The sequence below is a fragment of the Myodes glareolus genome, chromosome 2 (assembly GCF_982192425.1).
Source record: "Myodes glareolus chromosome 2, mMyoGla1.1, whole genome shotgun sequence".
Lineage (NCBI taxonomy): Eukaryota > Metazoa > Chordata > Mammalia > Rodentia > Cricetidae > Myodes > Myodes glareolus.
The window spans coordinates 69231427-69255432 of NC_142027.1; the positions used below are offsets into that span (position 1 = coordinate 69231427).

The 24006-nt window shown below is 45.8% G+C and overlaps 1 protein-coding gene and 1 pseudogene across 2 annotated transcripts in view; one reads left to right on the forward strand and one right to left on the reverse strand.

Annotated features, from left to right (window-relative positions):
* The window catches only part of Senp5 (SUMO specific peptidase 5), a 42316-nt gene continuing 18310 nt past the window's right edge, over positions 1-24006 (forward strand). The window contains exons 1-2 of one of the 2 annotated variants that reach the window (XM_085685429.2): positions 1-387; positions 20666-22187. In XM_085685429.2, the coding sequence (XP_085541555.1) occupies positions 20696-22187 (1492 nt within the window). In that variant the 5' untranslated portion in view covers positions 1-387; positions 20666-20695. Of the gene's footprint in view, positions 388-9183; positions 9347-20665; positions 22188-24006 lie in introns of those variants that run through there. The other variant, XM_048453997.3, reaches the window with a different exon arrangement.
* Positions 13963-14695, reverse strand: LOC125412999 (small ribosomal subunit protein uS5 pseudogene; annotated as a pseudogene).

A 24006-nucleotide genomic window follows, 5' to 3' on the forward strand; every position in this document is an offset into this window, starting at 1 on the left:
AGAGAAGAGAAGAGAAGAGAAGAGAAGAGAAGAGAAGAGAAGAGAAAATTATAGTCTTCTTCCCTTCTTCCCACTTCTGTTTCTCTGCCCTGTAACTGGGCCTGGCTCCTTGTGGCTCACTAGCGGCCCAGTGTGCAGGTCTTTCCCGTGCGTGCGTCAAGCCCGTGCCGCCCTTGAGGTGCTGTCGCTAATCTGTCTGGTTTCTGTTGTTGTTGTTGACATTGCATGTGGTGGCTCCCCTGGGGACCCAGGACCTGGTGGCCTCCTGTTCTCCACTCCTCCGCTCCCACCCTTTCCTGGCACCTCACATCCTTCCCCCTGAGGCAGCTCCAATGGCGGCTGTCACCTTTGTAGGCAGGCTTCCACCGCTGGCTGATTCAACACTGGGTGAGTTTGGAGAATTTTCTCTCTGAAAACTTTCATTCCGATCATCCACCAGGTAGACTTCTCAGAATCCTTGTGTAGGGGTCCAAGGAGATGCTGAAGGAAGACACTGACTCAAACAGTATGTAAGAGCAAAGAGCGTTTATTAATATTTCAGCACACATGCGGTGTGCTCATGTGTGCAAGATGGCGGCGACCCTGAGAGGAGTGGTCAGGTCATTTCCAACATAACTGGTGAAGCAAGCAGCAGTTACATTAGTATACTCTTTTTGTTTGGTTGGTTGATTGTTTTTTTGAGCCAGGGTTTCTCTGTAGCTTTGGACCCTATCCTGGAACTCACTCTGTAGACCAGGCTGGCCTCGAACTCACAGAGATCCGCCTGCCTCTGCCTCCCGAGTGCTGGGATTAAAGCCGTGCGCCACCACCGCCCTGGCACATTAGTACACTTTTAATTGGCCGAGGTTTTATCTTTGGACATACTTGGGTAAGTTTTAAGGGGGTTGCAGGAATTGTCCTTGAGACATTGTGGGGCTGACTTGGGCCCTGTTGCTGTTTTCTGCTTTGTCCTTGAATGTAATTTCTTGATAAATGACCCATTGCTGGGAGAAAGACCTGTTGGCCGCTCTCAGAGAACTGAAACCTAAATCCAGCTGTAAAAGTGGGAAAGTTGAAACCTTCACTTGGTGTCAGACTGAGCTTGCCCCTGCCCATGCTGCTCCTCCCATGGAGACCAGTGGACACGGCCCTCTCTTCTCTGTGGGCATCTCACTGAGCAGAGTGTCTAACTTGTGAGATGGCCTTCCTTTTTATCCTACTTCCTGCCGGGAAAAAATTTCTTTCTAACCCCCTCAGCAGACCAAATTCCTGCTAGTATGCTTAGGGACTCTCCTTTGGCGCCTCACAGATTTCTCCACCCTGGGCCTAACAGGCTCTATTGCAACAAAGTATCTCCCTTAACTCTTTTTTTTTTTTGAGACAGTGTTTCTCTGTGTATCCTTGGCTGTCCTGGAACTTGTTCTGTAGACCAGTCTGGCCTTGAACTCACGAAGATCCGCCCACCTCTCCGTGTCCTGGGTGCTGGGATTAAAGGTGTGGGCCACTACCTCCTGGCCAAACTTGTTTTTTAAAACAAGCCAAGTGCACTTGCCCAGGGCTTGGACTTCGCATGAATTACTAAGAATCAAGAAAATGGTCCACAGACTTGTCTACGGACCAATCTGATAGAAGCATTTTCTCAGCTGAGGTTTCCTTGTCCCAGATGAAACAGCATCTGTTTGGGGCATCCCCTTTCTCACTCCTTCCTCATCGTTCCCAGTTGTCTGACCCTCTCCAGGGATGGAACTTTCTGGAAAAGTTCCATACGCATATTATCTTTCAGTGATCAAATTCCCACAGAACAACTTCCTTCTCTCCTCCTCTGCTGTTCAGACCTTCTGCCCTCCTGGACACCTTTACCCTCTTACCCTCCTTTTATCCTTGGGTCTGGAACACCTTCCCTCCCTCCCCTTCTCCACTGTACCTCTATGGTAATCAAACCACAGGATCCCTCCACATTTCTTTGTCAAGTCTCTATCCTCTTACTCTCTATGGACTCAGTGGATTTAACCTGTAATTATCAGACTCCTGAAAGTCCACACGTCATGGCCTGCAGATCCTCCACACAGCTCTCCTGAGCAAGTCAGACAGCTCCCTCCCCTTAGCTGAAGATCTGCTTAACCAAGTAGCAATTCCTATTCACCCAGTAGCCTGCTGATCTTCCTCCTCTCCATCCCTCATTCCTGCTTCCACCTCTCACTTCTCAGTTCCGGGTCAAGACCTTTTCAGGCCAGACCCTGATATCCAAATGTCCTGGACAGTCCTTCTTGAAGGTTTCCCTGTAGCTCACTTCTCTTCGACCAGGCTCTTGCTGGTGACCTGCCAAACCTCAACCCTGTTCCCAGAACTCTCCTCCAACATGTAGAGAACCTCTTCTTTGAACTGTCTCGACAACACACCCCTACTGTCCTGAATTTTCTGGCCGATCTGGGATACTTGGTCTTCCCTCCTAAGGTCTGGATAGCATCCCCTACATAAACTAACCTTGGCCTCCCCCTGACTTCCTCTTCCCCTGGCATATCTGAACGCTGCATAGTTGTAATCCAGGATATACCCTTCCCAAACACACCAGCCAACCTAAACAGTACCTACTCTCCTTCCCCAGCTTAGCAAACGATCTTCTATCTGGATTCCTAACTTTGATGTCTTAGCCAAACTTCGTTCCCAAGCTACTTATGGACCTCACAGAACCTCTCTACCCTCCTAACCTAATCCTCCTCATTCCCCAAGGTCAAAGGGGCCCTTCCAACTACTACAGCATGAAAGATTCTAGACCTCTCTAAACCTTTCACCCTGTTTTTAGAATCCTCTCATAACCTGGCCTTAGTCTTCTCTTAGTTCTACTGAGAGACACAAAGTAATTGTTATTCTTATGTCATGAGCCCCCCCCCCAGATGTTGGGGACTGCAGACCCTCAGACCCTGAATTTTCTATGACCCCTTACCTGCCAGAATAAACAACTTGTTTTCCTGGGCTTGCAGCTGCTCTGGGCTTGAGACCCTCATGAGTTCCTGATGGCAGGGGAGTGGTTTCTGGTGGGCTTGCTAATGAAAAATCTTGGGAGCTAGGGCTTGCCCATTAGTCAAGGATAGCCCTATATAAGCTGCCCTGGAACACAATAAAATGGGCATTCTTGTTTCAAGAATGACCCATGTGACATTCTCTCTCTCTCTCTCTCTCTCTCTCTCTCTCTCTCTCTTCCTCTCTCTCTCTTCCCCCCACCGTGTGTGTGTGTGTGTTTCAATCTCCAGCCTCTTGCCCAACTCACAACCCGTCCGTGGTGCAGACGCCACACCCAGAGTCCCCCAGCAGTCTGAGTTTGTACACCAAAGCAGGGAGCCTTTATTGCAAGCGTGAGCGTGGGTTCTCCATCCACTCCAACACAGCGATCAGACAGCATGGGCTCAGCTATGGCAGGGTTTCTAAGGAGTAAAGGATGGGGCGGGGAGGGGAATTCTGGATTTAGATAGGGGCTGAGCTTCTGATTGGGCAGGAGTGGGGCAGCAGGAGTCTTGTCAAACAGGGATTGGTACTGGCTTTGCTGAAAGGAAATTGACAACCTATATACAAGTTAGGTAAACTATTCTTAATGTTCTGGAGCATGTAATACTTGTTTGTCTCAATTCTGATTGGTCCCCCACAGGTACAGTCTGTGGTTTTTCCTGGTTATTGTAAGGGTGAGGCCTAGTCCCAGTATTGTTAGTCTGCAGCCTGTTATGGCTGCACAATGTTGTTAGGCCTCTTCATTAATATCTATATATCCAAACAATAGCCTGCATGTCCAAACACACTCAGGATCACAGGGCTGGTCTAGTCTTAGCGTGTAAAGACTCTTGGAGCTGCCTGCCTCTTAACCTTCTTTTTAAAGATTGTTTTTGAGCTGGGTGGTGGTGGCAGACACTTTTGAGGGAGGCAGATCTCTGTGAGTGAGATCAAGCCCAAGCTGGTCTACAGAATGAGTTCCAGATCATCCAGGATATAGAGGATTATAGAGAAACCTGTCTCAAAAAACCAAGGGGGAAGCCAGGCAGTGGTGGTGCATGTCTTTACTCTCAACACTCAAGAGGCAGAAGCAGGTGGATCTCTGTGAGTGAGATCAAGCCCAGCCCGGTCTACAAAGTGAGTTCCAGGATGGCTAGAGCTATCTCTAAAAACAAAAAACCAAAGGGGGAAAATATTTTTTTGAGATTTATTTTTACTTTTTAAAATGTGTGTGTGTGTGTATCTTACGTATGTGAGTGTCCTGGGAGGGCAGAAGAGGGCATCGGATCCCTTCGCACTTGGGTTGCAGGTGGTTGTGAGCTGCCTGGTGTGGGTACTGGGAATCAAACTCGGAGGTCTGATGAAAAGGCAGGAAGCACTCCTTGCTGCAGAGTTAGATCTTTCCAGTGTTGCCCTGATTCTTCTCTCTCTCTCTCTCTCTCTCTCTCTCTCTCTCTCTCTCTTTTCTTTTTTTCCTTTTTTGAGACAGGGTCTCTGTGTAGTCCTAGCTGTCCTGGTGTCCTGGGACTCGCTCTGTAGACCAGGCTGGCCTCAGACTGACAGAGATTCGCCTGCCTCTGCCTCCTGGAGTGTTGGGATTAAGGGGGTATGCCTGCCACATCTGCTGTTCTGCCCTGATCTTAGTGTTTTCATCTATTGTTTCAGGGGGGTTTGTTTCTTCTCCTTTTTCCAGGGCTTTAGGTATATCATTAAGTTATTGGAGATTTCAGGTTGGAGAGATGGCTCAGAGGTTAAGCACTGGCTGTTCTTCTAGAGGTCCTGAGTTTAATTCCCAGCAACCACATGGTGGCTCACAACCATCTCTAGTGGGGTCTGATTCCCTCTTCTGGTGTGCAGGTGTACATGCAGAGAGAGCACTCATATAAAGTAGATAAATAAATAAATATCAAAAGAAATGTGTCTGATTACCTAGTGTAGTCCATTAGCACTCTCCTCTCTGAACTGCTTTCATTGCACTCCTTGGTTCTGGTATCTTTCCATTTCTGTTGGATTCTGGGATTTAAGTCTCCATCATTTCATCAAGGACACGTTTGTTGTTCAATTGTGCTTGTCTATTCTGTGGGAGTTTTTCTGTGCACTAGTGTTTCTCTCCTGGTTGATATGTAGTTTTATTCCATTTTGATCATTTCAACTTTTCTAGATTCGTTAAGATTCACCAAGTCAGCAAGGCCATGGTGGCGCACACTTTAATCCTAGCATTTAGGAGGGCAGAGGCAGGAAGATCTCTGTGAGTTTGAGGCCAGCCTGGTCTACAGAGTGAGTTTCAGGCCAGGCTCTAAAGCTATACAAAGAAATCCTGTCTCAAAAAACAAGCGATGTAGGAGGGTCTTCTGTTTTGTGTTGATTTCATTGGTTAAATAAAGAAACTGCCTTGGCTTTTTGATAGGACAGCAGCTTAGATAGGTGGAGTAGACTGAACAGAAGGCTGGGAAAAAGAAAGCAGAGTCAGGCAGACACCATGAAGCTCCAGCCCGAGATGGATGTAGGTTAGAATCCTCCCAGTAAGCCACAACCCTGCAGTGAAACACAGATTACTAGATATGGGTTAAAGCAAGATGTAAGAGTTAGCCAAGAAGAGGCTAGATATAATGGGCCAGGCAGTGTTTAAATAAATACAGTTTCCATGTAATTATTTCGGGTAAAGCTAGCCGGGTGGTGGGACACAGCCCGCTGCTCCTTTTACAAACAAGAACAAAGCAAAGCAAAAAAAGTCCACTATGTCCTAATAATGAACTATTTTAACAGAAATTCCTTGGGCTGCTGAGAAAATATATAGCGTTTAGATAGGATGTTCTGTAGATGTCTGATACCATTTGATCTATGGTGCCATTTAATCCAGATATTTCTCTCTTTTTTCTGTCATTTGGTGACAGTAGCATATTGAAGTAACCCCCTACTCTTTTTTACCTGTGACTTTAGATATAGTAATACTTGTTTTCTAAAATTGGGTACAGGTATTCTTTGGATATTAATGTTAGGGCAGTTCCTGCAGAATGCTGCAGCTGGTTGTACTCAGGAGTGTTCGCACCTGACTTTGATCTGCCTTCTGTGACTGCTCCCTTTTGTGTCTGGTACCTTCTGTTTGAAGTATGTAAACCTTATCTAAGAGTTTCCTAAAGGTTCAAAGCCTATGCAAAACTTGGTTACAGAAGGACTAGGCAAACTGAGACGTTCTGTGGTTTTGGAATTTGCATTGGTATTGCATTGTCTCTTTGGAAGGAGACTTGGTTACTGGAGGACTCAGCAAACAAAGATGTGCTGGTTTTGATGTACTGGAACTTGACTTGCTAAAGGCATAAATTATATAACAATAAAAAAGACCTTTGCGCCTGGCTGTGGCGGCACACCCCTTTAATCCCAACACTCGGCAAGGCAGAGGCAGGTGGATTTCTGTCAGTTCAAATCCAGCCTGGTCTAAAGAATGAGTTCCAGGACAGCCAGAGATACACTAAGAAAAACAAAACAAAACAAAACAAAACAAAACAAACAAAAAAAAAGCCAAAACCTCTGTCTCCAGCCACCCCACTCCAAAGGCCCTTTGCAAAGCTACAGTCAGTCAGTTTACAAAGCATCCTAGAGGACCTCGGTTTCTTCTTTCCTCGAACCCACAAGAGCCCAATGAAAGACCCCTGGAATGGGGAGACTCTCACTCAAGTCTTGGGATAACACAACCCCCCCAGGAACTCACGAGAGACCATCCTTGCTGCAATCACACGAGGTTTATTGACAGGACAGGAACCAGTGCACTGGGGCCAAAACTCATTTCCCACGCAGGGGTAGAGAGTTCGACCCCTAGTAGCTGGGAGAAGGGGTATTTAAGGGAAGAAACCACAACCCAGTAATCCAGAGAGGGTAGGGAGGGCGTCATTGGAAAATTCCGAAAATACCAGTGATCATTGGAAAATTCTGAAAATACCAGTGATAATCACAAGTGGGTAATTCCCTGTATCTCCAGATTATTCTCAAGATTATAATCTAACTTTATGGTCAGCTAGTTCCTGAAACAGAGTCACTGAACCAGCTAACCTAGATTTTTGGTTCTTCTCTCACTGCTAGATTTTGGGGGGGGGGGCTCTACTCCTTCTGCTAGAGGGGTCTGAATTTATCCGGGTCTTTCACCAACATAAGAAACAACAGTCTTCATAATCAGTATAAAATGACCTTCTTTCCCTGGCTCACTACTTTTTGCTTTGAACTCTGTATTTCCATTTCCAGGTATTAGGACAGTGACATCTGCTTGTCTTATCGATCCAGTTTACTGGGAACATCTTTTTCCATTCTTCTGCCCTAAGAGTGTCTGGTTTTGGGTTTTTTTTTTTTTTTTGTGGTGTTTTGAGCTTCTTGGAGGAAACCAATAGATGGTTTCTACTTTATGATCCAGTGTACTAGTCAGGGTCTTTTGATTGGGCATGTCCACAGCTAGAATTGAAAGCTACCTTTGCAACAGAAACAAGTGGTATTAACTACTGAGCCGACTCTCCAGCCCCAGTGTCAGAACTTGAAATACGTCATTCCAAGTTCTTCTGGCTTTTCAGTTACAGGTAAATAATCTTGGGATACTCTGATGGACGAGGCTTGGTTTGTGAATTGGTGTTTTTCTCTTGCCACTTCCGTATGCTTTCGTTGTTCTGTATATGTAATGTTTTAACTGTAATATGACGAAGGGAAGTTCTATTCTGATCTTGTCTGTTTGATATACTAAATGCCTCCTGTTAAACCTCGATTGGCATCTTGCTTCTTAACTCTGGGAACTTTCCTGTGATTCTTTTGGAAGTGTTTTCCAGGCTGTCCTGGAACTCACTGTGTGGACTAGACTGGCCCGGAACTCAGAGATCCATCTGTCTCCTCCTCCTGAGTGCTGGGGATAAAAGCACCACCCCTGCCTACGTGGTTATACTCCCATCAGGTTCACAACTGAAATTAATCATCAGTCTCACTGGGTAGACCCGGCTGGCCTTCAACTTCACGACCATCCTTCTACCTCAGCCCTCTGATTACAGTTATGTGCTACCCGACTCGACTTCAAAATGAAAAGTTTTGATGTAGAATAAGGTAAAAAGACCAATTATTAGATACTGATTTGGTGATTTATTTGGTGATTTACTGTTTGTACTGCTTATTCGCCTAGCACGGCTGTTACCCGAAACAGAATGACCTGCTGAAACAATGGGTGGTTGCTCTTAGCAACCTGCTGACTGCCATGCACTCTTCTTATGTAACATCTGGCTTGCTTGCCTGCTCCACCTGGTTTTAGATATAAAGTGAATATACAGTCTAGCCCTGGGATGGAAACCTTTCCGAAGCAGTCCCGGCTTAGGTTTACCGGGACACCTCCCTCTCTTCCTTTCTCATCAATGTTGGAGTGCTTATTCTAGAAAGATTTCCGCGACCATTTTTATTGAGTTGCTTAGGGTGGTGCACACCGGTAATCAATCAGTCATAGCGCTTACGAGGCTGAGGCCAGAGGATCCGAGTCCGAGGCTAGTCAATGTTGCACATTTGAGACTCTCTTTAAAGAAACAGTACATTGGGTGATTGCTGAAGCACCCACCAGGAAAAGAAATTTTATTGTAAACTTTCTGAGTTCTGGTAGACCAATTACCATCGAACTCGAGGCCCTGCCCTCCTGGGGAGATGTTAAAGAAGTAAGTTACAGTACTAGGGGCTAAAGATCAACAGGGAAAGTAGAGTGGGAAAGCCTATGGCACTCCAGAGTGAGAGTGCGAGGGCTCAGTGGATCGTACATCGGCTGTGGTCTGTTTTAGCCTTTCTTTTTTTCTTTGCTTATTTTGGTTTTCCGAGTTAGGGTTTCTCTTTGTAACAGTCCTGGCTGTCCTGGAATTCACTTTGTAGAGCAGGGTGGCCTTGAACTGAGATCGGCCTGCCTTTGCCTCCCAAGTGCTGAGATTAAAGGCACGCGCCACCACCACCAGGCTTGTTTTAGCCTTTCTGACGACGACGGCAAAAGTTTGAAGGGAGCTGATGGCCGGAAGTCGGAAACCTGCCTTGCGGCGCCTGGGCCAACTCTAGATTGCAGTTCCTCCAGATCCTCCCTTGCCGACCCACGCCTGGAGCAGAAGCACACCAGCGTTTCTAAAAGCAGGCGTCTCTAGCCACGCCCTTCGCACAGGGCGTGGGCGGAGCTCCTGGCGGAAGGGCAAGGGAGGAGGAGGTGACGCGGAAAGCGGGCGCCGCTATCGCGCAGCGGCTGGCAGGAAGCTCGGAAGCTCCGCCGGCCGTGAGCAGGCCGGAGTCCGAGTGGCTGGTCGGGCTTCTCCGGGTGTGGGCGTGGGCGAGGCAGCGGTCCCGGCGGCCGCAGCGTTCGTCCAGGCAGCGGGTTAAGTGCCGGGAGCCAAGCACCTAGGTAAGCGGGAGCGGGGCAGCCCCGGCATCCGCGGCGCTGCTGACCAGCCCTTCCCCACGCCAGCTCAGCGCCGCCCGAGGCCCGCACACTTCCCCACGGCCGCACAGCAGGCCGCCTAGTGGGCGCTGGTCTCCGGGGACCGTGGCCCTTCTTCTTCCTCTGCAGCCCGAGCTTTGAGATAAGACAGCCAGAAAACCCCGGGCCACTCCTTCCGAAGCCAGGGGACGCATTGCCTGTAGATCGCTGTCAGGCTCCCAGCTCCTGCCCTATCGGAAGTCGAGGGGTTTGAGTTTATCCGAAGCTCTGCTTGCTGCTTGCTTTGGTTCCTTCCCACCATGCTTATGCATGGCACTCTTGTGTTTTAGGTTGGTGGGAGGCTACTTTTTTATTCTATCTGGGCTGGGCAGAATTAACCCTGATACCACTGTGAGGCTATTCTGTTGGGGGAAGTGAGATGCTGAAAGGTCATGGGAGTTTGTACTTAAGAGTCCGGAGAAGCTGAATTGAAGCGCTAGTCTGCTATTGGTATTGCTTTTAACTCACCGCCTGATCGTAGGAATGTTCTTATACCTGTACAAATTAGTTGGAGTAATTGAATGAAATTTTTTGAGGCTCTGGTTAAAACGCCATTTAAGAAAGAATATTCAAGACACATGGTACATTCCTAATTATGCTTTTTGCCTTTTGTCCAGAATAAGCTTAGTATCGAGAAGGGTGCCAGGAGAGATACCAGGATCTTGTGTGGTTGGAACTTAACTGCAATCTGTGCTTTGACTGTGCAGCATCCAAGAAAGCTAGTCACTCAGATGCCTTGTGCTTATCGATAGAGCACTGGTATAAGGAGAATAAATCATCAGTTTCTCCCATTATGAGACAGCAGTTGTACACTAGGCTTTTAGAAAAGACCTAGGGGATGCCTGATTTATGTTTCGTCCTATTTAGGAGTCCTTTGCTCCTATTTCTCAGATTCCTGATACTCTGCTCCTAAAACATACCATGTGTATAGCTCAGGCTGGAAGGTGGTTTGCTGTGTAGATTATGCTGGCCTTGAATTTCCAGTTATCCCCATCTCAGCCTCCCAAATGTTGGGATTACAAGCCCAGTTTGTACATCTTTTCTCTTTTGCTCTCTTTTTTTTTAATTAAAAAAAATTTTTTTTTCAAGACAGGGTTTCTCTGTGTTGCTTTGGAGCCTGTCCTGGAACTAGCTCTTGTAGACCAGGCTGGCCTCGAACTCACAGAGATCCGCCTGGCTCTGCCTCCTGAGTGCTGGGATTAAAGGTTTACGCCACCACCACCCAGCTTGCTCTTTCTCTCTTGCCCTCCTCCATCTTTTATATTTAAAAAGTGTACATGCATATTTTGCTTGCATGTCTGTGCACCACATCTTGTTTGGTGCTTATGGGGAGCAGAAGAGGGCGTTGGGTCCCCGGGAACTAGTGATGTGAGTGGTTGTGAGGCACTGTGTGGGTGCTGGGGATAGAACACGTGTTCTTCGTCACCGAGCCATCCGCCCTGCCTTCCCACTTCGGTTTTCATAGTAACCTCTGCCTTTCCTCCCCACCTTTAATTTTACTATTATTGTTGTTATTATTTGAATGAACATGCTAGGCAAGCACTGAGCCTGGTTCCCATGTCTTTTTGATTTACTCCCTGATTTTGTCCTGGTACTTCTTATCTTGTGGGCTCTTTGAGAACGGTATATGGGAGATACATACTTTGATAAATCACCTGTCTGAAAAATCTCTTTTCAGTCATTAGTTCTTAGGTGGGCCTGAAATTCTCTTGTTAAATAATTTTCTGTCAGAACTTTAAAGCCTTGAAGGCATTTCTCCATTGCTTTCTAGTTTCTAGTCAAGTGGGGTGGGGGTGCACTAACCTGTGTGGGGTCTCTTCCTGGATCGTTCTGCACTCTGTACTGAGACAGGACCTCTCATTGAACGTGGAACGGCCCATTTGGCTGGCTGGCTGACCATCAAGCTCTAGGGATCTGCCTTCTGTTACTACCCAGTTCTGGGATTACAGGAATATAATCCTATATCATAGTGTTGTGCTCAGTTTTCATGTGGGTCCTGGGGACCCAAAATCAGGTAGTGTGGTATGGCACCTGCACCATGGGACAGTTTGCAAGTCAGGCAAGGGGCTGGAGATTGAAACACACACAGAGAGAGAGACAGACAGACAGACACATGGGTCATTCTTGAAACAAGAATACCAATTTTATTGTGTTCTTGGGCAGCTTATATAGGGCTGTCCTTGACTAATGGCCACGCCCTAGCTCTCAGAATTTTTCAGCTGCCAGCCCACCAGAAACCACTCCCCTGCCATCAGGAACTCATGAGGGTCTCCTGCCCAGAGCAGCTGCAAGGACAGGAAAACAAGTTGTTTATTCTGGCAGGTAAGGGGTCATAGAAAATTCAGGGTCTGAGGGTCTGCAGTCCCCCACAAGATAGCAAGCATTTTTCCCACTGAGGCATCTCCCAGCCTCCACACCCCCAACCCCCACCCTGCCTTTTTTCCTTTCCTTTTTTTTTTTCTGAGATCTGAGAGTCTGGCTACTTAGCTGACCTTGTGACCTGTCTGCCTCAGCCTTCTGAGTAAGTGGACTGTAGGAGTGTAGCTACACCTGGGGGATTGGGCAGTCAGTTCTTAGATTACAGATCTTACTCCTTTCTATTTTTTCCATTCATCCTGTTTTTGTGTTTGTTTTTTTGAGGCAAGGTTTCTCTGTAATAGTCCTAACTGTCCTGGAACTTACTTTGTAGACCAGGCTGGCCTCAAACTCAGAGATCCACCTGCCTCTGCCCCCCAGTGCTGGGATTAAAGGTGTGCACCACCGCGTTCTGCTCATTCTGTATTTTTTTATTTGAAATTCTGTTTAAAGAAAATGTCTTTCTACCTGTTTTGCTACCCTTTAAAATTATACAGGTCGTAGTGATACACGCCTTTAATCCCAGCACTCCAGAGGCAGAAGCAAGCTCATCTCTAAATTTGAGGTCAGCATGGTCTACATAGCAAGTTTCAGGTCAGCCAAGACTACATAGTGAAACCTCTCTCTCCGCGTCTCTGCGTCTCTCGCTCACAGAGTATTTATGTGTGTGTTCTGGCACCAAGGTGACATTTCAGGTTCATAGGTTCAGGCTGGCCTCCCCCTTTACTGTGTGACCATTGATGGCGTTGACTTCCTTGTGCTCCTGTCTCGGCCTCCAGAGGGCTGGAACTTCAAGTTTGAGTCACCATGTTCCCGTTTCTTTCAGTAGACGAGTATATTTAGAAACCAAGGTCTGGTTCTTAGGGTGCTTACTTCTTAACTGGGATTGTGTTGCTTCATTGACAGTCAAGAAGTATTTATCTGTGTGTGTACATTGCCATATCTGTGTCTGCATTAAACTCTGAGCTCATAGTGGTACCTCCAGTTTTGTCTCATCATTTCATGCTTCATTGTTTCTCTAGTGGTGGAAAGTCTAGCTTTAATTATCCACAGCATATTTTATGTTTTGCTCAACTTCAGGATACCAATAATATCATTATTGACTCCTACTTGTAGGAAAAGGCAGATTTGCTATGCACTGTGCAGTATCTGTATGCATACTTTGTCTTCCTTTAGCTCTCGAGCATGTTGTCCAAATATTGTTTTCTAAAGTTGTCTGTTAATTTTTCCTTTTGTGGTGTGGTTGTACTAATCTTTGGAATACAGGGACTAAGATACAACACAGTGGTGGAGCCGCCTGCTGGGCATTCATGAGGCCCTGATTTAATCTCCAGTATTACAGAGAGGAAAAGCAAGCGCGCCAGGTTCATTTAAGATGTGAAGCATTAAGTTTGTCCTGAAGCCAGACCAGCAGAAAAAGACATACAGAGAAACAGACCTTCCCTCATCATTTCTTGCCCCTCCCCCCTTTGGAACTCATCTGAACTCTGCCTTCTTCATCTAAGGATGGATCTTGCAAATCACTGCATGCTGGTTGCTGAAGGAATCCTTGCCCCACTGAAGCTTCATTCATCCTGTAGATAAACTAGTTTATTCAACCATGCTCTTGCTGTGGGCAGTGGTGGAATATTTGCTGTTATAGACAATGTTGCAACAGATAGCCTTGTCATTGTTCTAGCTGTGTTTTTTGTTCAGGTTGCTTAAAGTGAGGTTGCCAGATCAAAGGATAAATACTTCTTTGGAATTCATGAAATCTTAACCAAATTCTCTTCCAAAATGATTACGTCAGTTTGGAATTCCGTCAGCAAAGTTTGAAAATGCATTTTTCAGTCAGGTGGCAGAAGCAGGAGGATTGCATATTTGAGGTAGGTTTTGGCTACAGAGTAGTACCTTGGAAACAAAGTATCTTTTGGCTAGAGAGATGCCCAGCTGTCAAGAAAGTAACTCATCTCCAGAAGGAGTCTATCTTACTGTTTTTCTATGTTTAAGGACTATTTAGAAATTTTTATTTATGAATTGCTTACTTACATATTTTTTCTCATTAGGTTATTAAGCTTTTTGTCTTTTATTTCTTAATTTAAGAGTTCTTTATGTATTAGCAATATTATTAGCACTTTATAGATCATGACTTTGTTAAGGGTTTTTTTTTGTGTATATATAGTTTTTTTTTCTTTTAACAGACTTAATTCACTTTTATTTTTCTTGTATAAAAACCCTTATGTGGTGGCCACAGCTGGAGCCTGGGTCCTCTGAACAGAGACTCTGGTGTGGGTTTTCAAAAGACGGTCAGTGAATTCCTGATAAAGAGACTTGATGAACACAGTCTTCTTTCCAGAGGTCGGGGGTCAGGTAGCTGTAGGTCTTAGAGATGGCATCAAAGGTGGCCTTGGCAAAGTTGCCCAGGGTGGCAGTGCAGCCCCTGGCTGATGTGTAGCAGTCATCAATGCCAGCCATCATCAGTAGCTTCTTGGGCACAGGAGCGGAGACTATGCCAGTGCCTCTGGGGGCAGGAATGAATGGTTCACCAGCACAGAACCACAGCGACCTGTCACTTTGCAAGGCACAGTGTGGGGCTTGCCAATCTTGTTCCCCCAGTAGCCTCTCCGCACAGGGACAATGGAAAGCTTGGCCAAAATGAGGGCTCCTCGGACGGCAGTGGCTGCCTCCTTGGAGCATTTAACACCGAGACCTGCGTGACCACTGTAGTCCCCAATAGCGTCGAAAGCCTTGAACCTGGTCCGCTGGCCTGCCCTAGTCTGCTTCTGCACTGGCATGATCTTCAGAAACCTCATCCTTTAGGGATGCTCCCAGGAAAAAAGTCAATGATCTCGGACTCCTTAATGGGTAGGGAGAACAGGTAAATCTCCTCTAGGGACTTGATCTTCATGTCCTTAACCAGGCGGCCCAGCTTGGTGACGGGAATCCAACCCTTGTCTTCAGCTTTACCTCTGCGAGCCCTGAGCCCCGCGACCACGTCTGTGGTTGAATCCTCCGGAAACCACCATGGCCTCCTAATCCTGAGCCCCTGGGTCCTCCGAGCCCTCCTGCTGCACTGGCATCATCCGTTAGTTAGTGTTTTCCAGAAGAAGCAGCAGCATATATATAGTTTTTTAGAGACAGGGCTTCTCTGTGTAGTTTTGGCTGTCCTGGAATTCACTCTGTAGACCAGGCTGTCCTTGAACTCAGATTTCTGCCTTCTGCCTCCGGAGTGCTGGGATTAAAGGTACCACCCAGCTTTTTATAGAACTTTTCATTGATTGTATTTTCTAGGCTCTTAATCTTTGTGGTGGTTATCACTTTGTGTCTGTTAGTGTGTCTGTTAGTTGGTGGAAATGCAATGGCTGGTCTTTATTAGAAGAAATTTCACATCACATTCTGAAAAGTCAATGAACTGGGCTAGCTGGGGCTCCGACGTGGAGGAATCTGTATGTGACTTACGGATTTTCTCACAAACTAACCACCTTTTCTGGAGGGTGAACCAGCGATCGCCACAGTCTCAGAGGATGAGTTGAAAAAGAGTGCTTCTTACTGACTGTACCCTTCTCCTTCAAACTATCCTCACAGAATATCTGTTTTACCACTTTTTAAAAAAATTATTTATTTTTATTTTATGTGTATTGGTGTGCATGGCTGTCTGTGTGAGGGTGTCAGATCTTGGTGTTACAGACAGTTGTGGGCTCTCGTGTGGGTGCTGGGAATTATACTTGGGCCCTCTAGGAGGACAGCCAGTTCTCTTAACTGCTAAGCAATCTCTCCAGCCTTATTTTACCCTTTTTGAAGGTTAAATTTATATTCTTAGGGACGAAAGGGACAGTGTAATTAGGACCCAGAGTCTGATACATTTCTTTGATGTCAGAATACACTGGAGAATAATTGTTTGGTCTTGTAGGGGAGCATTAAGTATCTACAATCTTTAAATGACCTTTTCTTGTCCTGATAGGAGTTGTCTGCTCATTGACAATGTATCCTTATAAAGTGTTGATGAGGAGGGCTAGCTCACAGCGTGAACTCATTTATCTCAGCTTGTTCTGCTGTGCTTTCCTGATTTATCTTCGCCAAGAAAGGGAACAGCTTCTCTCTCAGGGTAGGAGGGGGGATCTGGGTTGGAACTTCCTCTTCAGACTTCCTGGGATCTTCCTCTTAGCTCCGTCCATATTCCTAACCTTCATAGGTATTTGCTTCCTCTGATTTGGGGCCTTTCTGAGGTCATGTAGCTTACCTCATGGCATTGCCCTTTTTGACCTGCTCAGTGTGTTACTCATTTATCTGCTTTTTGTTTTTTTGAAACAAGGTTTTGCTGTGTGGCCTTAATTGACCTGGAACTTGCTATGTAGACCAGGCTGGCCATTAAAGATTTGAACTTGGAGATCCTCCAGTCTCTGCTGAGATTAAAAGTGTATACCACCAAGTGTGACTGTTTCTTTTAGAAGTTTTATTGATCTTCTTTCATTATCTTTATCTTTGGGGGCTTTTACTCACTCATTCATGCACATGTTATTTTTGACAGGGTCTCATTATAAATCACCAAAACTGGCTTTTAACTTGTGATCCATGCCTCTGTCCCCTGGCTGCTAGGATTATTGGAATATATGCATACCTAGTGGGGTTTTGCCTTTTTAAAATCTAACTTCCAGCCGGGTGGTGGTAGCGGCACATGCCTTTAATCCCAGCACTTGGGGCGGATGAATCTCTTTGAGTTCCAGGCCAGCCTATTCTATAGGGCGAATTCCAGGCCAGCCAGGGTTGTTACACAGAGGAAAAACCACCCAGACACACATGCACAAAATCTAACATCTAGCTGTGCGTAGTGGCACATATATAATTCCAGCATCTGTGAAGCAGAGGCATTAGGCTTGCTAATTCAAGGCCAGCCTGAGTAATTTAGAAAGATCTTGCCTCTTCCCCAGTCCAAGGTTGAATGTATCATTGGGCTTTGGAGAAGAGACCAAGGTAAACATATATTTAGCCCTCCATGTTTTTCCTCACAGGAAAGGTAATAGAAAGGCATAGAAAGGTAATACTGCGGCTTGGCAGTTGTGGCACACACCTTTAGTCCCAGCACTAGGGCCAGCAGAGGCAGGCAGATCTGAGTTTGAGACCAACCTGTTTATAGAGCTAGTTACAGGACAGCCAGGGCTACAGAGAAACCCTTGTCTCAAAAAATAAACAAACAAGAGGGGGACAGGTAATGTGTGTGTGTGGTGGTATGTGGGGAGTGGAGAAGATGGGAACCTTTTCTTACTACATTGTTAGTAAACTTGTATTCTGTCCCGCGCTACCTTCTCGCCAGCAAGAACGACGCGGGGCACTTAGGATTCTTCTGCAGTAAAGCTTTAATGCCCCTTGGGAGAGCGAGCATCAGCCAGCATGGCGAAGACCCAGAATGAGGGGAACCCAGCCCTTATAAAGGAAACAGTCCTCGCTTCTGACGTGTCACTCTTGGATTGGTCCGCTGCCCATTATCCCAGATGATGCCTCGGGAGTAGGCAGGGACGCAGCGGTAGAGAGTTACCAAGCACATGCGCTGGGATTAAAGGCATGTGCTACATCACCTTGAACTCACAGAGATCTGCCTGTCTCTGCTTCCCAGGCATAGGGACCAAAGGCGTGTACTACCACGCCTTGAGGTCGCAGAGGTCAATCTGCCTCTGCCTCCCATGCATCAGGACTAAAGGCGTGTACCGCCACACCTTGGGGTCACAGAGGTCAATCTCTACCTTTGTTCCTAGAAGCAATGGAGAATGTGGTTATGGCCCTCCACAGTATTCCACATTATCTATTGCTTTCTGGCTCATAGTGTGTCGTTGCTTCCATTCCTCTTATGGTGGCTAGTGTCTACAGAACTTTTAGTAATACAAGATATCATTAACTTCTGAAATCATGTGTTTGGCTTTTCTTTTTCGTTTTTTGAGGCAGGCTATATACCCCAGGCTGACTTAGAACTCGTGTGGCTGAGGATGACCTGGACCCTTCCCTCCTCTTCCTTTATTTACTTGCTCGCAGTTTTATATACATAAACACACACAGTATACTTTGATTGTATTCATCTCTCATTCTATTATCCCCCCTCATAGAACCCTTTCTTGCCTCCAAGCCCACCTCCTACTTCATCTCTCTCTCTCTTTTTCTTTTTGATTTTTGAGAAAGAGTTTCTTGGGCTGGAGAGATGGCTCAGCTGTTAAAGGCTAGGCTCACAACCAAAAATATAAGAGAAAGGGTTTCTCTTTGTAGCCCTGGCTGTCCTGGAACTAGCTCTGCAGAGCAGGCTGGCCTTGAACTCACAGAGATCCATCTGTCTCTGCCTCCCAAGTACTGGGATTAAAGGTGTGTGCCACCACCGCTCAACTCTCTTTCTCTCTCTCTCTCTCTCTTTTTCTTTTTTTTTCCTGGTGTCCCACTACATTTAGTTGTTGCTTGCAGGAGCACAGGTGACTGGTTATTACTTGAGAAAGAATAACTTAGCTAGTGGCTACTCTACTGAAGAATATGATTCCCCCTCCCCCAGTAACCTTTGTTTGTCTAGAGCTCCTCAGGGAAGAGTAGATGAGCCCTCCATCCATGATGGAATGTTGCTGGTCCCAGTCTTGTACAGGTCCTCAGTAGACAGCCATCGCTGCCATGAGGTCATGGGCACAGCACTCAGTAGACAGCCATCGCTGCCGTGAGGTCATGGGCACAGCACTCAGTAGACAGCCATCGCTGCTGTGAGGTCATGGGTACAGTGGTCCACAGCACTTTATCTTGCCCTCTTCATTCTTTTTGTCCTTCTTCCTCTGTTCCCTGAGCCTTGCAGGGTACGCTATGGATGTCCCTTTTAGAGCTGAGCACTCGAGTCACGTATTTATACCACTTTGCTTAGTTATGAGTCTCTGATTAACTGCTGCTGACTTCGTACAGAAGCTTCTCTGGCCCAGGTCAGAGCAGCACCAATCTATGGGTATTGACATAAATACCCAGAAGGCATTGTGATCCCATGTCCTTTAGTCAGAGCTCTACTAGTAGGACTTGTCACCTGCCCAGCCCTGGGGTTTTGACCAGGTTTATAGAGCCAGGCATGAATACCCTTCTGTGGGGGCAAGGCTCAGATCTCACTGGAATTGGTTGGTGTCCTCATAACCTTTGTGCCATTGTTGATCCAGTAGGCACATCTTGCCTGGTAGGTTGTAGCTTTTCAGGGTGCATAGCTGCGTAAGATTGACCCTTCTCCCACAGACCTTGAGCTGATCTTTCTACCTCATTTCCTGAGGGTTAGGGTTGATTATGCGTGTGCATCTTCATGACTAATGGTTTACGTGGTTCTGAGGATGGAATCCAGGGCTTTGTGCAGGCTGGGCAAGTGTTGTCTCCAGCCCCATCGTGTCTTGTTCACTGAACAGAGGCCCTCTGCAAGGTAGACTGGCGCTGACTGTTGTAGCTTTGTGTCTGGTTTTCATCCATTCCTGCTCACCTCTGTCAGCTGTTCCTGGCATTCTGTGTGTGTTTGTGTTTGTCTATGGCCTTTAAAGTCACTTGAGAGCCAGGATAACTGGATGAGAGCAGCTGGCGAGGTGCTGTTCCTTATAGACTCCGACTTGTGGGAGTAGAGCCTGGTCTCCTTGAGGTTGATGGCTATGTAGACCAAGGATAACTTGCCCTTTAAAAAAAATTGCCAGCAAAAGTTGTTTTCCTGTTGGCAAGTTATAAATAAGCAGATATGACATCTGTCTGAAGTGGTATTTATTGCCTCTCCCTTTACTGTCTTTAACTTTGCAATTGAGAACACAGAATCTGAATGACATGCTTCAAGTCACTTAGCTAATGAGAAACAAACTCTGGCTAGCAAGGTGGCTCCAGTACTAAAAACTCAGAAATTCTCTTCTGATTCTTTGTCTTGTATATCCCATTAGAAATGATGCAGCGGGCTGAAGAGACGACTCAGCAGTTAAAAACACCTGTTGTTTTTTTGCAGAGGACCCAGGTTCAATTCCCAACACCCACATGGTAGCTTACAACCATCCATAATTACAGTTTCAGGGGATCCAACATCCTCTTCTGACCTCCTCAGGCAGAAGACATGTAAGTGGTGCACCTACATACATGCAGCCACAGTACTCAAGCACATAAAATAAAAATGAATCACAAAAACAAAAACCGGTATATACTGAGAGGTTTCAGTTTTTGCTTTGTTTTTTGAGACAGGGTTTCTTTGTGTAGTCCTGGCCATCCTGGAACTAGCTCTGTAGACCAGGCTGGCCTCTAACTCAGAGATCTGTCTGCCTTTGCCTTCTGAGTGTTGGAATTAAAGGCATGCATCACTAACCACTGCCTGGTAAGTTTTTTTGGGGTTTTGTTTTTTTGTTTGTTTGTTTTTGTTTTTGTTTTTGAGTCAGAATTTCTGTATGTAGCCCTGGCTGTCCTGGAACTTTTTATGTAGACCAGCTGGTCTCGAACTTGCTGAGATTCGCCTGCTTCTGCTTCCCAAGTGCTAGGATTAAAGGTGTGCACCACCACCGACCAGTAGTTTTTGTTACAAGGTATCACTCATTATACAGCACTGATTGACCTAGAACTCACTATGTAGAAGAGACTGGTCTACAATTCGAGATTGGGGTCCACCTGGCCTCAGCTTCTCCAGTGCTGGTATTAAAGGCATGTGTGACCGTACCCTGACAGCTGTTGAAATATCCCCATCAGAGGCAGGTGTAAAGAAAATAGGCTTGTTAATGTTCATGTCTTCCTTCTTCCCTTTGCTCCTTGCAGTGGGACCTTCCGTCAGGTAGGATTTCTTCATGACTAAAGAATAAATTGGAAAGCATATGTTCTTTTTCATTTTTTTCTGATCTTAACTGCAATATGTCTTTATGGCATATTTACCATGAAATCTAAGTTTACATTTTTTTTTCTGTTTAGGTACATCAGTTCTCATTATGCATCAGAAAAATGAAAAAACAGAAGAAAATTCTATGGAAAAAAGGAATTCATTTAGCCTTTTCTGAGAAATGGAATACTGGGTTTGGAAGCTTTAAGAAGTTCTATTTTCCTCAAAACTTGTGCTTTCTGAAAGCTAAGCTGGGAAGGCCGGTTGTTTGGGGCCAACAGTTGAAGCATTTCCAGTATAGTAAGAAGGGTCCTCACACCCAGAAATCATGGATTCAGGATGTGCCACTTTGTGCAAAGGCCAAGTCTGGAGCGGCTACTCAGAATGGTAGTGCTTTATATGCCGAAGTGAACAGAAAGGACACTAAGCACTTCATTTCTTCAAGAAGCTTCCTGAAACTCCAAGCAGATAGGTTACTGTCGTCAGCAAAGAACTTGGACCATGGATACTGCCGAGAGAAAAGGCTCCTGAAGGCAGTTACTAGCTTATCAACAAATGCTGTTTTAGGTAAGGCCAGTGGTCACAAACCTAGGACAGGCCCACAGGCTTCAGACTTTCCCATGAAGTTCAATGGGGAGAGCCAAAGTCCAGGTGAGAGCGGGAAGATTGTGGTCTTGAACAAACACAGAAAGCGCATTTGTTATGGCTGCTGCCAGGGGCTAGAGCACCACAGGAATGGGAGACCCTTGATTCCGAAAAAGTTCCAACTTAATCAACATCGAAGAGTCAAAGTGTCTCTTATGATGTATGAGAAATTATCCATGATTAGATTTCGGTATAGGATTTTCAGATCCCAGCACTTCAGAACGAAAAACAGAGTTTGCAAGCTAAGAAAAGCCCAGCGGAGCTGGGTGCAGAAGGTTGCTGGGGACCATCAAGAGAACCGTAGGGATAACACTGAGGCTGGCAGTTGTAGCCCAGTCCCTTCCCCAGAACCTGAGGACCCTTGTCGGTGTCAGCCATACCTTGCAGACATGGATGGCAGTGCTGTGGTGAAGGGAAAGAACTCACATGTGCCTGATGGTCACACTAAAGAAAGCCCTTTCTTGGACAAGGAGCGCAATTTAGATGAAGCCTTCCCTGAGCAACAGAATGGCTCTGCCACATACGCCTGGGACCAATCACCCTCTTCTCCTAAGTGGGAGTGTACAGAGCAAATTCACGAAATCCCTTTAACAGAACATCCTCCTAGTAACAAGCTCACCTCGGAAACGGAAAGAGCAATTCTGACTCTGGGTCAGGAGAGCGGGACAGGTGCTGTCAGTGACGACAGAGTAGGACTGTCGGTGTCTGGAACAGATGCATCGGTGGGTGCTGTGGATGGGCCTGTGTCTGAAGAGCCTCCTCAGAACGAGCACTTCCAGATGGAGGAGGATGGGTCTCTCAAGCAGAACATCCTCAGTTCTAAACTGCTGGACCACCCTTACTGTAAAAGTCCACTGGATGCCCCCTTGGTGTGCAGTGAACTCAAAGCAGAAAACCAAATGACGGGTGGCAAGGGCAGTCAGAAAGCTTCTCCCGTGGATGATGAGCAGCTGTCAGCCTGCCTCTCCGGTATGCACTGTTCTTTGTTGTGCTCCATTATCCTTCCCAGAAGTCTTGGTTCTCCCTCCCACACATGGCTTTCCCCGGAAGCCATTGGATGTTCATGGTGCCTTTTATACTGCTCCCTTATGGAGATGTTGCTTAGCTGCCTTTTCGGTTTGCTGATGGACACTTGGATTGATTTTGCTATAAGGGTTCAATGAATTCTTGTACACAATTATTTCTGTAAGTTAAATTGCCAATCAAATTGCTGGTAAAAGAATATTGATATTCAAACAGTTTAAGAGGATGTCCAAATTACCTTTTAAACCTAAGTTTTACCAGTCAGTCATACAGATTACAGATGAGAATTTTATAAGATCAGGTCTTTGTTTTCAGACAGAATCTTAGGTAAGCTCAGTCTGGCCTCAAACTTGCATATAGTTGAGGATGAGTGAATTCGTGATTCTCTCAACTCCTGGAATTACAGGTATGTTATCACCATACATGATTCATATGAGGCTGTGGATTGAAGTTGGCCTCGTGCATGCTAGGCAGATATTCTGTCAGCTGAGCTCTGTCCCAGCCTGATGACTTCTATGTGTTTGGCTGCATTTTATTGGTACATAGTTTTTCTCTACCTTGTTTTCCTTAGGATTGTTTCTCTTTTATTAATATATAAGAAGCTCCTGTATACCAGCCAGAATTCTGGTTTCTATGAACATAGGAGCAAGCAGAATACAATGATACCTGCTTCCATGGACCATCATATCAGTTTAGATATAAAGATGCTGAATTAATTGTAATTGCCAAGGATTGTCACTCCCAGAATATAACATTCTTTAATACCACAACATTGTTTGTTGTTGTTTAGACAAATTTTAAAGTTTTTGTTGTTGTTTCTTTTTTCTTCTTAACAAAGTGTTATTTATTTCTTATAAATATACTTCTTAACAGACTATTATTTATTATTTGACAGTTCCATATCTGTATACAGTGTTACCTTTTTTTTTCTTTTTGTTTTAGTTGTGGTCTCACTGTATCTTTCTGACTGTCCTGGAATTTGCTATGTATACCAGGCTGTCCTTGAACTCACAGAGATCCATCTGCCTTCCCAGTGCTCGCCTCCTCCCTCTTTTTTTTTTGATACATCGTTCACTGTGTATCCCAGATTGACCTGGATCCTCCTGCCTCATCTTCTCTGGTGCTGGTATTAATGGTATTAAAAGACAAGAGCCACCATGACCAGATCACACAGTTCTTAAAAGAATTTGCTCCAGACTCTGCCTCCCAAATGCTGAAATTAAAGATGTGTGCCACCACATCCAGTGTTATACACTGTAACTTGATTATATGCAACCCCAACTTTCTCTCCCTGGTACTCCCAACACATCCCTCTCTTCCCTCCTTGCTCCCTCCATCCATCCCCACTGAGTCCTAACTGGACAGTGCTGTCTGTTGGGATGTTGACTGATTTTGTTGGCTGTCCTTGTGCTGGTGACCATAGCTGTGGTGAGCTCACGGGTGCAATGGTCACGGTGTGTCCAGAAAACAGCATGTCACAGCACTTCCTCCACCCTGTGACCCTTATATTCTCTCCACCCACCTCAGTGTTCCCTGTGAAGGTCAGAGGACAGCTTTGTGAAGTTCGTACTCTTTCTACCTATATAATTTTCCAATTAGATGCAGTCTTTCCTGATTTCTCTATTCTTTCATGTAGACTAAGACCCCTGTGTAGAGACAAGATAGCTATTAAAACACAAAGGCTGGGAATATAGCAGACAGAAATACTCTTGGGGCTGGAGAAACAGCTCTATGATTAACAGACCTGGCTTATGCAGAGACCCAG